Source organism: Alligator mississippiensis, chromosome 2, assembly GCF_030867095.1.
Source record: "Alligator mississippiensis isolate rAllMis1 chromosome 2, rAllMis1, whole genome shotgun sequence".
NCBI classification, from domain to species: domain Eukaryota; kingdom Metazoa; phylum Chordata; order Crocodylia; family Alligatoridae; genus Alligator; species Alligator mississippiensis.
In genome coordinates this window covers 63,076,233-63,092,460 of record NC_081825.1, presented here as the reverse complement: position 1 = coordinate 63,092,460, position 16,228 = coordinate 63,076,233, and the positions used below count along the sequence as shown (strand labels likewise).

Sequence of the window (16,228 nt, the reverse complement as noted above, 5' to 3'; positions counted from 1 at the left end):
TTACCCCAGTACTATTTTTTTAACATGAAAAAGCCTTATCTTTTCCTTTTTGGTCTAGTTCAAGCTATATTGGGTTTAGGAACTTGTTTAGGAAGCATAATTTTTATGCATTTATGGGTCTACAGCATAAGAAATTATTATTGTGCCAGTGCAGCATCTCCTCTGTGTGATGCACATTATGCTACATATGGTAGATTGCCAGCTAAGGACTCTAAAGAAAACTTAAAGTAATATTTCATCTGTAAACTTAATTAATGTCACATGCTGCGCAAACTAGAAAAAGGGTGAGTGACTTGCTGGCATGTCATGCAAAAAAAAAGTTACTCACAGCGTGGGCTGTCTGGCTAGAGGGCATGTTACCGTCAGGGTGAGTAAGGAAAGCCAGCTGGTTCTGGTAAATTACCTGTCTAATGTCCTGAAAGAGTTCTTCAGAGATGCTATGGCTGGTTAACAGCAGATTGTTTTTTGCTTTTCTATTTGACTCTAAATGCTGATGTGGACACTTATCCTGGTGGCGATATATTTTCTCTTCTCAGTTCATTCTCTGTTGTGTCAGGAAACACCACACACACATCTGTTCCATTACAGGTCATCTGATTGCTTGGAGGTTCCTTGCCAAACTAAATCATTGTTTGGTTGGAGCACTGTCATATTCTATATATCTTTTCAATTCCTTTATAACATTTTTCATTCAGTGCATGAATAAAAAATACATAGAAGTCGCTGAGGTTAAGTCAATGATGCCCAAGAAGATCTGTAAGCAGTGCACTGTGATTTGTTAAAATCATCATAATCCTGGTAGCAAAGCTCAGACTCAGTTTGTGATTCTGTTTATGCCAAGTGTAAGAATGTACTGCACATTTATTAATCTTCAAAATGTATTAAACTGAATTCTTATAGCTTTTGAAATGTACCTGTCATGGAGCCCCAACTAAGGGGATGCTTGTGTCATCTTGTCTGGTTTCTGAGAGCACACCCTGATTCAAGCCCAGTCCCAGCTCCTTTCCACTCTAAAACCCTGACCTTTTGATTCTTCACCCTTCTTGGTTTTCTGTTGCCTTGACTCCAGGGGCTAACATCTAGTTCTGCTCCTGAGAGAGGAGCCATCTGCTGGTGAGAAAAGTGCAACCAAAAGTTCCAAGCATCAGTTAGACAGCACTGGTTCAATAAAGGCATTTATTGAGGCGAAGTCCATCCAGCCAGGTTATGCCATTCCTCTGTCTCCGAGTCAGCCTACACAGCTCAGAGCACCACCAAATATACTCAGTTAGTTCCTTTTCAGTCACCCCAGCTTCTGAGCCCCAATGCTTCTCTGCTGACCTCTCTCTGCAGACTATACCCTTCACACATTACCCTGCTTATGCATCTTTGTTGTGACCATTTTTAAATTTATTTCTCTTCCCCCTACTCCCCCTGAGATGTCTCCTGTGTGATACCCACAATTCTCCACTATTCTTGAAATGGCAACAAAGCTTTTCACATCTCTGTAGATGGCTAGTCTTCTTTCACATAGGCCAGAAACTCTGGCTTCACTTTCTCTCTACCCAGTTAGCTAAGGGGACACTGAGTCACGCCACAGGTTTGTAACATGAACACATTTAAAACAGAAATATTACAATAAATCCCATATTTGTTGCAACATTACAATGATTTAGGACTTTAACAATTAAAAAAAATGTCTAGTGAATTATATTGATGACCCTAAATGAAGCCAAAATGTGTAAATGATGTTGGCATGTAATTCTGGGGGAGCTAAATAAAGCTCTGTAAGCTATTAGCAATTAGTAGATGTGCTACAAAATAATTCTGCAGTATGATTCATTAGTATGAAGTGCTCCACTAAAGGAAAAAGTTAAAAAAAATCTCTGAATTTCAAGGCATAATTCCTTTATGATAAATCAATTATAGGGATTGAAATATAAATTCCCCAATTCCTAAGGATATTACTATACTTAAAATCCCTCCCTTAAAAATAAACTCTTCAACCGCAACAAATGCTAACTTGAGGAATTAATAAAAACCTATCAAATGGAAATGTTCAGCATGTTTGAATGTCAGAATATAAATATTATAAAGAAAATTTGAAACCTATAAACTAAGGCACTAGTAAAATTAAATGAAGTATAGTATTGCCATTCTGCAGGAAATTTGGAAATTAAAAAAAAAATGTTTGAAAAGAAAACATGCAAGGAAAAACAATAAAAGCAATATTGTTTGAAGTGTTTTTATTTTGAAATAGTTTAAATATTGAGCTCAGATTCAATGAATGAGCTGGAGCACCAGGACTTTCTGGCCTCTAGTTGTGGAGCAGGGAGCAAAGGTTGAGTATGAGTATATAAGAACTAAGGAAACCTAGTTCAATTTCTGACTCTCTGACTTAGGCAAGTCACTTGTTTCCCTGTTCCTCAGTCTCCAAATGTGTAATCATAATAGCATTTTCTTTGCAAAGTGTTTTGCCGTCTTGGCACTGAAAGGTTTGGGACCTATATTTTTGGGATAAAAATCAGGGATAATGCCCCTGCAGCTTCCTCTTCCCATTTTATCCACAATCCAGATTTAACCTAACTATTTTTGGTCAGTCATGTTGATTAAACTAAACATCCAAAACTCCTATTTCTTGATTTTTATGTGCTGAGATTTATGTTCTTTGTTGTTAGATTCCATGTTTTCTAGTGAGAATACAGAAAAAGTGTACTCAGCCTGCAAACTGTCAAGTCTCTTTGAAACCTCCTCCAGTAACTTTTGTAAGTCTAGTGTCTCTCTGTAGTGAACCCTCTTGTTAAAAAAGGTGGTGGTGTTTTGATCAATGCTGTCCTTGTGCTTGGTGCAAATGTCTACATACTTGTGGCAATTTGTTGCTCAGTGTTTGTATCCATTTTCTTGAAGGTTCCCCAGAGTGTCTTTGAGAGGCTAGTACATCAATCCTGCTTTTTCAGTCAGTAATAAGACCGATGGTAGAGTTTTAGAACTGCCACAATGTGCTTTGCAGCTGGATCAAGTATTATTGTTGAATGCCTCTGTATCCAAAGTTTAGGATGATTGTACCTGATAAGTTGTCTCATCTTTTGTACATTTTCTTTTCTGAGGAAGTGGCAGAAATCTCCTTTTCACTTTTTTTTTAATGCATTAAACTTCTCTGCAACATGGATACCTAATTCTTTTCAGAAAACCAGTAGTATTAAGCAGGAAGGCATGTTCCCTGTATGGATACTTTCCAGCAATTATTGGGTCATTTGTCCTGTTCAACTAGCCAACTTGCTTTTAATATCACTGATGATTCTTGTAATTTTTCTTTTGATGTTTCCCATTTTGCATCTTTTGCAGCATCTGGAAGTTGATTTGGTGCTTTCAGTTTGCCTGGAGTATTATATACACAAGGCAAAATGCTTGCCAAAACTCTGACCCCTGGCAGACATTACACTTAAGATGCAATTAGTTTATTAATTGCATCTTAAATAGTAACCCAGCTACATTCAGGGAAAATGGCATTAAAAATATTACATAAAAATGTGTAATATTTTTGTGTGTGGTTTCTATCACACCTTAAATTCGAATGTGTGGCAAGGTTAGGACAGCACTGGGGTCTTCAATCAACACCAATGGGGTCCCCAGAGCCAGCCAACCATCAGCTGTTGGCTGGCTCTGAGATTGTTCCAGGATGCCAACAAATCAGCTAAATATCAGCCAGCTCCAGGGACCACACTGGAGCTAGTTTGAGCTTTACCTGCACTGTAAATGTAGGGCACAATGGGGATCTGCTTCTCAATCACAAAATTGCACATCCTGCCATTCATGTGTGGCATAGCAGATAGGACGCAAGTTTGGTGGGATCTGGGATCAGATCTCATCATGCCTTTAAACGAAGGTCTGTCAGTGGCCTTTATGTTCTTGTATGCTGAAATCCAGTTCGAATAAAAATCATCTCCAAGACAAAAGAAACCCTTTAAAGGAATTATACTAAGTCTTCTCTCTAAATCAAATTAACTTTAATCTATCTTCATGCCAGAGGCCCAGCATGCTTTTTTGTTAGTTGATAATTTTTCTGTATTCTAGAGACACGATTAGAGAAGGTTTGAACATTTAAAATATTAATTTCAGGTGATAATCTGAAGGGCTAGGAGTAAAATTTTTTTTCTAAGGAAATTCAATAGAAGTTTTGCCACTGGCCTGTGTTTTAAATTCCCCTCTGTATACTTAAACTTTTCTATCTGAACTATCCAGCACTAGACATGCCTCCATGATTGTGTTTTTCATGCTAGTATAAAACATATATATCAGATGTTATCAGAAAGTGTAAAGGTAGATGAAAATTGGGAGGAAAATTGTTAAATGTACTTAAATATATTCTAGATAATGTGTTGACATGACTGTGCACTCTGTAATGGTATGATAATTTCCTTTCCCTAGTTTATAATAATCCTTTTGATGCACATTATGAATTGATTTGCTTCCTTTATAGTAACCGAATAATGCATCTCATGTACCTGTTAATTTCAATTTCAAAATCTCATTAATTGTTAGGGTGTTACCATGATATTTTTTAATAACTGAACATGTATCTGTAGGTTACATTCTGATTTTTTTTTTTTATCCACAATTCATCAATATAGTTTGCTTTTATTAAAAATCCATCAACCATTTAATAGAATACTATCTAATGTAATTATTTTTATCTTTTATTACACTATAAATGTTCAGAGGTCTTGGGAGACAAATAAAAACAAAGACCCTGCTGAGAAGAATTTATGGTCTAAGGCTTTTGTTATTCCCAAATTCTATCAGCAGGGATTTTATATTTACCTACAGACTGATGAAAATACTGACTAGCAACAATCTTAATTCTGCAATCCCTTCAGATAAATTTACATAGAATGATAATTCCCATTGACAAATATGGCTAACTGCAAGATTCTCAAAACAGATCTTAATCCATTTAACATTTTTTGATACTGTATTTTTTAAACAAAATGCCATGCAGTATTCAAACACTTTACTCAAGTCTCAGACCTATATATTTATTCCATCAACTGAATTTGTAATCTCAACAGAGACTGAAATGGAGTCAATATGGAATGACTTGGTTTTTTATAAAACCATGACTTCCTATGCTTTGAATTTTTTATTTATTTGCTTCTGAATCTTATCTATTCATTTTTTCCCCCCTGGAACTGGTATCAGATTGACTTACCCACTTCTCCTTTCCAAATATTTGTATTATATTTCCAGTTACCTAAAATTTCCATGCAATTCAATACTCGTTAAAAAAAAAAAAAAAAAAAAAGAATACTTACTAATTAAATAACCAGTGACCAATTCCAACTACAAATAGGCCACTAATGTTGTTAGAATTTTGTTTGTATCTATTGCACTTAAAAGATAACAATAATTTACCTGGATAAACCAAAAAAACACTACTCAAAGATTATTTACATGTGTAGAAACCTGCCATTGCTTGCGACAGGGCCAAGATTTCACCCATGAGATGATGATGATTATTATATGATCTTATAACTTCCTAAATATTAACAAAGTTGTAAGTCCTTTGCACATTATCATTAAGCAGTATTTTTGCAAAATGCAAAAATGTATTTGGTACTATGAATAGAATAAAGGGACCCCAAGACTTGACATGAGGTCAAGTATTACTGAAGAGCCAAAATTTACTCATGATGGCCATCTCATAATCCCCTTCCTCTAGAACTAGACAAATTACTATTTGGCAAAAAATGTAGGCTTGGAACCACTGAGATTATTAATGAATTTCAGTCCACTAGATTTATCAAAATTAATTTTATTAAAAGCTGGGTGGGGAATGAAAGGTTAAGATACTGTTTTTCATCATTCAAATGGAATAATCAAAACAGTTTCAAATGGCACATCTATGTCAAATTGATTTGAATTTTTTAAGGGCTAAAGATTATAGGAAGGTTGAAATAACCCCCGAATAAAAGAAAATGTTTAATATTGGAGTTCATCAAGTAGAAGAAACACAAAGTTGCTACTACTCTGATGCAATGTAAGAGCAAAGAAGTAGTTTTGAAGTCACTAAAAAAAAAGCATTTTATTTTGATTTTACATATGAAAAACTGAATGAAATAAAACAGGAAATTTCCTTGGCAAACAATTATTACAGAAAATATGTTTTCAATGGAAAATTCTTGACAAATGTAAATTGGACATAAAGCCAAGTCTTAAGTACAAAACATTCCAAAACAAAAACTATGGCCATAGTGATAATGCCCAGCTCTTATACTGAGTTTCTAATCTATCAATTGCAAATGAACAGGGAGGAGTTAGAGGTGAAGTTTGAGATGACAAAGCCAGATCTTTATTTCAAAGATTTGATTGCTCTGTGCTGAAGCCTTTTGGGAAGCTTTTTTGACCATACAATAGCAGTATGTATAACTATTGCAAGTTCATTTAAACAGGGGTGATGTGCAGGGGGTGCACGTGGGTGCACATGCACCCTCTGCATGTGGCGGTGCAACCCCTGCAAAAAGGTGCAACCCCTGCAAAAAAACCATGCTTGCTACCTTACCACTGGCACTGCTGGCAGCATCTACAGGCAGTCCATGATTGCCCCAGCTGCCACTGGTGGTGCCTGCGGGTGGTTGCTGACCCTGCTCGCCACCCCCACTGCTGCTGACAGTGTCAGTGGTGTCTGCAGAAGCTCCCTGCCACCAGGCTCCTGCCAGGGGCACGCGCTGTTCATGCATATAAATCTAAACAATCAAAACCTATACATTCATCATTTGAAATAATAAGAAAACATATACTGGAAGTTGATTTATTCAGTGGGCACTCTCCTTTCTGTAAGCTAAATGAATCATGGGTCTTGTGGGAGAAGGTAGCATATAGTTAATGTATAAACAACCCGAGACCACCCTAATTTTAGATTTTTCTAACTTTTCAATGGTGTACAATGGAGTCTCAATAGTACCCCACTATACTATCAGCTTCTTTTGCAGGGGATCTTTAAGGTGAGGAATGGGGTGAATGTACTCAGCCTGTTTCGAAACTCAAAGAACTAATCATAAGTTGCTGTGCTGTTATTATTGGGTAAATGTATGGAGTTCAGTAGTTGGCAGAAAATTAACTTTCTCTCTGTGAAGGACATAAAGACCATACCTGCCTGCCTTCAGCATAGGATTGCAAGGGAGGTAGGACTGTGCACAAGTGGGAGAAATTACATCACTGGATGAGTAAGGGTTTTAAGACACTGAGGTGACCCTGCAATACAAGTTGGAGGACTGAAAGGACGGGTGCTGAAGTCCGTCTGCATGAGGATGACTTATTCTTGTTTGCATGCGTTCTTAAAGTTCCATGTGAAGACCTTTGTTGTAAGAGCACTTGTTTACTTCATAGGCCACTGTATAAAATGATTAATTTCAGAGATTACCTGATGTACTGCATTAACCCAAGACAGCTTCAAATTTAAGACCCCCCCCCCCCCGCCGCCCAATAATTAGATTTTATACATGGAAAATGATAAAGTGGGAGGTCATCTTAAATTTATTGCCACCACTGCTGTGCTGGTGAAAGCAGTGGCAGTGCGATGAGGAGCCAGATCCTTGCCTCTTGCTCCTTTGCCCCCTTACCTCCTGTGTCTTTGCCTTTCCACTACTGTGCCTCCTCCCTCTATTGCCTACCTACCTAGATGTGCACCCCCATGCCTGTGCCTGCCCCTCTTCCCTGCCTCCCACTCCCCTTGTTCTCCCTGGCAGGCTGTCTGGCACTTTCCCTGCTCCCCACTGCAGCCTGCCACCCTCACCCCTTGTTCCTTCCTGTAGCCTACTTTCCCACCCTCTGCACATTTCTGCCCTACACACCTGCTGCAGCTCTTCTGTGGGGCAGTCAGCAGCAGTGTGGCCCCAGCCTGGCCTTGTCTCAACCCATCCAGAGAGAAACAGCAGCAGTTCTTGTCTGGGCAGGGTTCTGGCTAGAAAGACTGGAGCTAGAGCAAAAGGTAAGGGGGGAAGGAGCAGCTTGGGGGAGGGGGAGCAGGGGGTGGGAATGGCGGGGTAAGGGGTGGGGGACAGACACGGGCATGGTTGGCAAGGGGTCAGGGCTCAGGCTTCAAGTTCCCTCTCATCCTACCCTGCAGTCTCCCTTACATTTCCCCTTGGCCACATGCCCTCTCCCCCATCAATCAAGCCATCCAGCCTAGGGCAGGCAGTGGCCCAACTCTGGCTTGAGCCAGAGGCGGGGGCCAAAGCCAGAGTTAATCTGCTGCCTGTCCTGAGCTGGTGCTTGAATCCAAGTTGAGTTTACTTTTTCTGCCAAGCTGACAGGGAAGGAAAAAACCTTATCTTTCATTTGAGTAAATATGGTACTACAATGATGTATTGGCCTTGTAATACTTACTACTTTGCTATATGTGTGCAGGAGTATAATAACTAGGGCTGTGAAAAGTTTCGGGTGGTGATTCGATTCGGAGGAGTTTTGGCCAAATTCGGTGGCTGAATCTCTGAATCCAAATCAACTCAGGGGATCAATATAAAGGTCTGAATAAGTTCAAAGCTCTCTGAATCTTCAGAAATGATTCTCAGAGCATTGCTGATTCGGGCAGTCCCCAGTGGCTGCAGCTGGGAGCTGCAACTGACTCCATGCTGGTAAGTACTAGGGGCGGGGGAGAGGAGGCTAGGGGAGGAGCAAGGGGACCATGGGGGCATCTCTGCCAGTCCCCCTACCCCCCAGCTCCCCCTGACCCCTGCCCACTGCTGCCCCCACCCACCCCAGCTCCTGGTACTTAAAAAAATAAATAAATAAAAAAGCCCCAGTGCTCACTAGGTGGGGCTGAGGGTGTGAGGGAGGATTTGGGGGCCTCATGCAGAGCCCCCCATGCAGTGTTGGGCAGTGGGAGGCAGCAGGGATTGCCCCCTGCCTAGCAGTACCCGGTGAACTGGGGCTTTTTACAAGTGCTGGGAGCTGGGGCAGCCATTGCCTGGCTGGGAGAGGGCTGGGGGATGGTCCTGGCCTGGCTGATTCAGAGATTCAGCATTTGGATGAATCAAATTGGGACAGTGATTTGAATCACTGAATCAAATCACTGTCCCCTGAATCGGTCGAATCCGAAGCAAATATTAGCCGCTTCATGCAGACCTAAGAATAACATGGCTTGGTGCTCAGGGCAGCTGATAGACACAGGGCAGCTTTGGTTGCTGCCCTGCCATATGATCATTATTGTAGTCACACAGCAGCAGTCATTGTTCCACTATCTGCCACCCAGATCAGTGTCTGGGACAACTGCCCTAGTTACACTACTGTATCTGTTCATCTGCCTTTGCAACTCTGGGACAACAAATTAAAATTCATTGTGGCATAGTCAGTGTAACTTCTGCTCGTAAGAAGTGATGGAGAAGCCTCAAATGGTTTTGATGTAGATGTATATCCAGTAGTTCAGATGCTTATCTAAACATTTTTTATTTCAAAGTGTTAAGAACAGACATTTTGTGAGGTTAAGATTTGTTTGATTCTTCAATCAGATCCAGAATGGTACATTTTAATTTGCATCATTTCACCCCTCTGTATATTTAAAAATGTTATCCCAGTATTTTTTCCAGGAAAAAAGTAGTTTTTATATGCAAAACTGTTTCTTTTCTAGTGCATTTCATTAAATCTTAGGCACATAAATCTACAGAAACTTTAGGATTTCATCCTTGTAATGTTCTCTGAAAGACTTAGTTTTACATAAACAACGATAAATTGCTTTCCTTTAATGCTTAAGTTATACATAAAACCAGGGGCCTCTCTTTTTGAAGAGAAATGCAAGTATGAATATTGAATATGAAGATAAATGTCTGTTACAGGAAATTAAATGATGTCAAATAGAAGACAACTGAGGACCCTAATACAGAAATCATTAAAGCAATTTCTACTAAACACCAAAATATTAGAAGTTAATGTAGTGAATACAATGTGCCCTGACATTTTTGGTTATTGAGTTTCTAAATTTGGCATATGGTGAGCCTTGGTCTAGAATGCGGACTGAAATTATTTTGATAAATAACTTGTTTTTGAAAGTCAGTGTTTTGAATGCTGTTTGGGATAGACGAATTTGTGTTAGCTACTGTGATATATTGAGTATTTGACTTTCCATGTTTGTATTAAAAGGAAATCTCACAAATACTAGCTGTATGCTTCTGCTGCAAATACGTTTCTTAAGACTATGCACTGAATATGCCAATGAATTAAAATCACTTTCTGTGTGTTGCATAATCTATTATGTACTTGTTAGGCCTCATCTGAAGTACTATGGCCAGATTTAGCACCATATTGTGAGAAGGATTTACAGAAACTAAAGAGGTTAAAAGTTTTCAAGAAGAGGCTTGACAGGGATCTACGTGAGGTGGTATAAGGAATAATGAAAGTTGGGTAGGAGTTTGGGCTAGACGACTCAAGGTATTTTCTACCCCTGTGATGCTTTGATTTTTTTTTTTAACTTATCCAGAAACCCACATGTAATGAAGATGCTGAAGCAACATTTTCTTATACTTGCCGGGTTGCTCACATACATTTATATGTGAAATACAGAACTATGCTAATAATTAATTTAGCTTTGACGCTCTTGTGTTGGAAAATGTTTTTCTAGTTCCTTTTACTGTTCCCCACTGTGCCTTTTCAGGGACTGAAATTCTTTATATCTAGTCTTTCTGAATTTACGGTATGAGTAGAAATGTGCATCCTGTGGAGTTTTTTTCCTTTTTTCTCTTTTTTACATTTGGATTATGATGGGAATTCCCCTTATTTTTGCTGTTCTTGTTGCTTCCTGGGGAGAAGGGAGTAATCTTTTACATGAGATTTTCTGGAATTTTAGTAATTTGTAACAGAATCTTTACTTCTGATAACTTATGTACTCTTTTGGTAATTAGATGGATTATTTTATTCATTTGCTTATATGGCGATACAGTGAGGTTTTTACTTACAAAGTTGTACCTAAGTTTTAGTACTGCTGTCTCTCCCCTCCTCATCCCCAATACAATGATTTTTCCAAGAATAACTTTGAGTTATTCATATGCACAAAAGCAATAAAAAAGTGTTCCTGTATTTTTCTCATGTTTCATTTCCATAATCCTTTTTTTCTGCCTTTTAGTTACAGTTTCCAATACTTCTCACATGTCTAATAAAACTTTGAATCTCATAGTTATAACTATGTACCTCTGTCTTCAATTAATCACTTTATAAATCATCATAAAGTGGGAAAGATGCTTATTATCTAGAACAGCAGAGCTAAAAAATAATCACATTTACTAAAACTTGAGCTCAAAGAAATGTTAGAAGCCTGAATCAGTGAAATATTTACCTTTAACCCAATCAGTGGCTGTAGTAGTACTTTAACCATAAAATACAGTGCTATTATAAATAGAAGTTACTGCAAGGCTAGGTAGATTATATAGTGGAAATTAGGTACTCTGGTTACTACCCATGTGCAGGCTTTTACCCAACAATGAATATGAGGTAGCTTAGGCCTCAGTAAAGGTGTGATAAGAACTTGCAGATAGGCAATTACCACATCCTACTCCATCTTGTAGTAAGTTGCTGCTACAGATCTGCCCCTAGATATTCTACATAAAATAAAATCTATAATATAGACTTTTCATTTTTACTTATGTATTATTTTTCCAGATGACACGAGAGCAGTATATACTAGCAACACAGCAGAACAACCTGCCAAGGACTGAAAATCCTCAGTTTTATCCAGTAGGCATTTATGGATGGCGAAAGAGGTGCTTATACTTCTTTGTCCTTCTGCTGTTGGTTACCATGATTGTTAACTTAGCAATGACAATCTGGATATTGAAGGTTATGAATTTCACAGTGGTAAGTACTACCATGATTTTGCATCTCTTGCTTTTCATGCTTACAATTTGTGCTGCTTCCTTTTTTTCCTCTTTTTTTTGGTACACATTCATCTTATTATATATATATATATATATATATATGAGTAACTTGAATATTGGATATTTAAAATTATATTTTTTCGGCTATTTCTTAGTGAGTTTCAAATATTCCTCCATATGTGCATTTGGAGGAGTGTTTTGGTCAGCAGTGTCTCTTTTAGGGCTGTCCTTTTACCTTGTGCGTCCTTATGCTTCCACCTTAGGACAGAGAGGGTGTGGCCACACCCTATAATGTCTGTCTTTATCTTCTTCTTCCTCCACCCTGTGTATAGATAGTTTATAGAGATTTTGATAAATAGTCACTTGGGATTATGCTTGTTTTAAGTTTCATTGTGAGGCTCTTTTTCTTTTTGTGAAAATACTGCTTTTGTTTACTCAAATTATTCTCAACACTGATTTCAGCCACTCTCTCAGCATTAATTCCCAGATGTTAACAGCCCTTTTTCATTCAAGATTGTAATGCCATTAAACAATGGACATACCAGATGGGATGTGAACACACCAGTTTGACTTGCAAATGTCACAACTTTCTCTAAAAGAATCCTAGAGGTGAGGGAATTCCTACTAAGATCTCTTAATAAAAATCAGTGCACCCCTGCTCTCATCCTAATTTGCCTGTCAGGAACACTGGAATTTGTTTCATCATGTACTGCTCCTATATCTCCCATATACATGCCTCTGAGAATGCAGACTGACATGGAGCTTTTTGTTCTTTTTTTTTTTTTTTTTTCTTTGTATGGGGTTTGGTTCTTGTCTTGATCTTCTGAAGATATATTAATCAGCTATTTCCTTGTCACTACATTAGCAGTGCCCTGCTCTCACTTGCCTATGACATAGTTTTAAATACTCATCAGATATTTTGCCATGTAATTAAGTGTGAGAGTTTGTGGTGGTGATTATAGGTAGTCCTTGGGTTAATGATTGCCTGGAACTATAGGGACTGAACCTTGTGGCTCAGGAGGCGTCTTCCAGTTGTATGTTCCTAAGGACCCACTGTCTCAAATTTAGCTGTCAAGGAAGAAAGAGAAGAGGGAAAGAGACAAAAGTCTTTCTCAAGACTGCTCAACTTCTAATTCCTGAGCCTCGGAGAAAATTTTGATGGCCCATGTTGGTGTTTCTCACCATATCCCAAGTCCATACTCACTGCTCAATTCTAAAGATTACTTTATAACAACTTGGTATTGATGCAACCATGCAATCACTAACAGCTCACATACTGGCACTGAAGTCCAGTGGTATTACAAAGACTTTCAGAGAAGATTTTAAGTGTTGGCTAAGGTGCCTTGGTACCACCAAAATAAATTATAGGAGTGAATCTTATTGGAAGTATTGAAGCTTACATAGAAATACTGTGCTTTAGCACCCAGTTTCTTGGCCCTCAACCTCCTTCCAGTATTCTTCCCAAATCTCTCATGAAAAAGGTGAGGGAAAGCTATGTCAACTACATGGGTGACTAGTGTCTCCTGAGTTGGGGGGGGGCACTTGTCCCCGCCCCCCCCCCAGCAGCCAGTCATCTGTGCCAACCCGGAAGCAGTGTTCCCTCTAAGCTGGCTCTAAGAGGGAACACTGCCCAGAAGTGCCAGTGGCTCGCCTGGAAGGGCCAGGGACATGTCCAGAAGTGCTAGCAGCACTTCTCCTGGTGCCTCCGCTCCCTGGCTGGTGCTCACAGGGGGGGCATCAGCACTCCTGCCTGTCCTCCCTGCCGGCCACCTATGTGAGGAATGCTGCTGTGAGGGGGTACACCAGTGCTCTCAGGGGGTGCATGTGCACTCTCATGCACCCCCTACACATTGCCACTGGTTAACGAGATGTTTTTAGGACACTCTATTTAACTAGAAGTGGACTATTCAGACTATACCACAGAATATGTGTAGCGTTGTGGGGAGACTCAGGGCTCGGACAACTATCAAAAGGAGGAAGAACTCATCAATTGGATAGTGACCTGTGATCAAACCACCAAGGTGTAACTAATATAATACCATCTACAGTCACTGCTCATTCTAGTAGTCACTTCTCCGAAAATATCTGCCAACTGTAAGCAATTGTAAAACATTGAATTATTAATAGGCACATTTATGTAGTAGTCTACTATGATACAGGCATCCAGACCTGATAAGTTTTAGGACCATTCCAGTACGATCATTAAGTTGCTAGGAGGTAAACAAGTCTGTGAGAGATATTTCTGAGAAGACAACAATAACTGGTGCTAGGGGGAAGAGCAAAGAACTAAAAGAAAAAAGCTACTTTTATAGTAATTTTATTTTGCTACTCACAAATACTATGACCCATCCTTATATCCCTGCCCCCACTATGTTAATACCAAAACGTAATAAGGGAAAAACATTGACTGTTGGTGTTGGGTTTGGTCTAAACTTTATGCTCTGGGGTGGATGCACAAAGATGGTCAAGACACAGGGGCAGCCTAGAGTTCTGATGACTTAGAATCTCTTTCTAGTGAAGGGGAAATATGTGCAGAAACAATGGCATACATAGATGGGTTAACAAACTTGAGGATCCATGGTTTCCTATGGGACACACTTTTTCTTGCTCTAATTTGCCAGGACAAGCTTTTTTACCTATGGCATGTTAGAGATGTATTACTTAATTAAAAATGGAAATATGTTTGTTGGATTATTTGGCCTGCTTTCCATGTACAGTAAAAGCTTTGTTATCTGGCACCCTCCATTCCCCATGGGTACCAGATAACAAAATATAACATGGGGAATGGAGGGTGCCAGATAACAAAATATGCCAGATAACTGAGCGCTTGTCCTGCTGCATCTGGGGTATCGCTGCCCCTCCCACTGCATCACCACCCCTCCTGCGGGCCCCGTGGGCCCCAAGGGACAGGGACGGGGGACCCACACAGCCTGCTATGCCCCGGGCCATGGGGGCTTGGCAGCATAGGCTGCTTTCCCCCGGGCTGTGGGTGCTCCGCAAAATTGGAAGTGCCATGTCGGTGGACAACACAAATCTGTCTCAGTGATTCTACTTACTACTTAGTCGATTGAAGTCCTTGCTTCAGTAGCTTAAGAAGTATGAATGTGGCTAAAGTCATTATACAAACACAGGCTTAATGATTTCAGAAAGATAACATTTGAAGTGTAATGCACTTTATACTTAAATCCAGTCTTTCATGACTGTGCTAGGTATTGCAATTCAAAAATCACTTAGCTAATGTGAAATTTTTGCAGCCCTACAATATTATAAATCCAATTAGATTGTGTACAGTTGGCAGTGTGAATTACTCTTTAATCCTCCTGTTATAGAGGAAAATGCTTACATTTTACAAGTACCTATACTGTTACTCAAATAAGCAACTGTAAAGAGCAGAACAAGAAAATACGGCCCTCCTATACCATTAAAAAGCAGAAAACAATGTATAAATTGTTCAGGGAACATTATTGATCTAACAGCATTATATTTCACTTTCATTATTGCACTTGCCATCCTATAAATGGAAACTCAGAGCTGTTAATATTTTCTGTTTGAACAATCTGGACATGTTATTGTTATCAAAAGATTTTGTACCTGTGAAGACTGACAGGATCATTTTTTATTTTATAGTTGTTCCTTTAGCAGATCATTCTCTACCCCTATTTATGCCTAGTACAGCATTGTTGGCATTAGATTATTAAAATTTATTCCTCATAAAACGGAATGCATAATAGTTTGTTTAGTGTGATATATTATTTTGGGGCTGATTTGTGTGCTTCACTCCAAATATTTATATAAATTTATGATATGATCTCTGTTTAGCCTGTTAGAGACAACAGGATTTGTAGATATAAAACTGTTCTTTATGATTTTCTAAATGTGACTGTCTAGTCAAAAATGTATATTTCATAGTTTGAAAATGTGTTTTATTAACAGATATTTAGTGACTATAGTATTTCAAATGCAGTGATAATGGATTATTATAATAAATGTAAAAAACATTTTTTAAGAACTGGAAGAGTAACATAACTTTCTGTGGACATTTACAAAAATGTATAACAATTTTTTTTTATCATGCTTGCATCTCTTTTATTTTGTTTTATTTTATCAAAGCAAAAAACCTTGTGCTATATTCAGACTTTTTATACTTCTTAAATTTAGATTAGTATTTTCATCAAAAGTGCGCACATGGGATGTAAATTAAATTAGAAATTTTAGAGGCTCATCATGATGATTTCAAGCAGGGTTATATCAATTAAATCAGTAAAGGATCTGGTTAAACTCGTCACAGCTATGAGTGTTCATGAACAGTAAAGTCCTGAAGTCTTTCTGAGAGAAGAGTCTTCCCCAAAATTTGCTAAGACATTTCTAATGCATAATTTTGAAGGAAT

The 16,228-nt window shown here is 38.7% G+C and overlaps 1 protein-coding gene across 1 annotated transcript in view; it reads left to right on the top strand.

The window, feature by feature from the left end:
- Positions 1–16,228, top strand: part of SGCZ (sarcoglycan zeta) — a 779,950-nt gene that overhangs the window by 223,460 nt on the left and 540,262 nt on the right. The window contains exon 6 of the mRNA XM_059721776.1: positions 11,626–11,820. Within this exon, the coding sequence (XP_059577759.1) occupies positions 11,626–11,820 (195 nt within the window). The remainder of the gene's footprint in view (positions 1–11,625; positions 11,821–16,228) is intronic.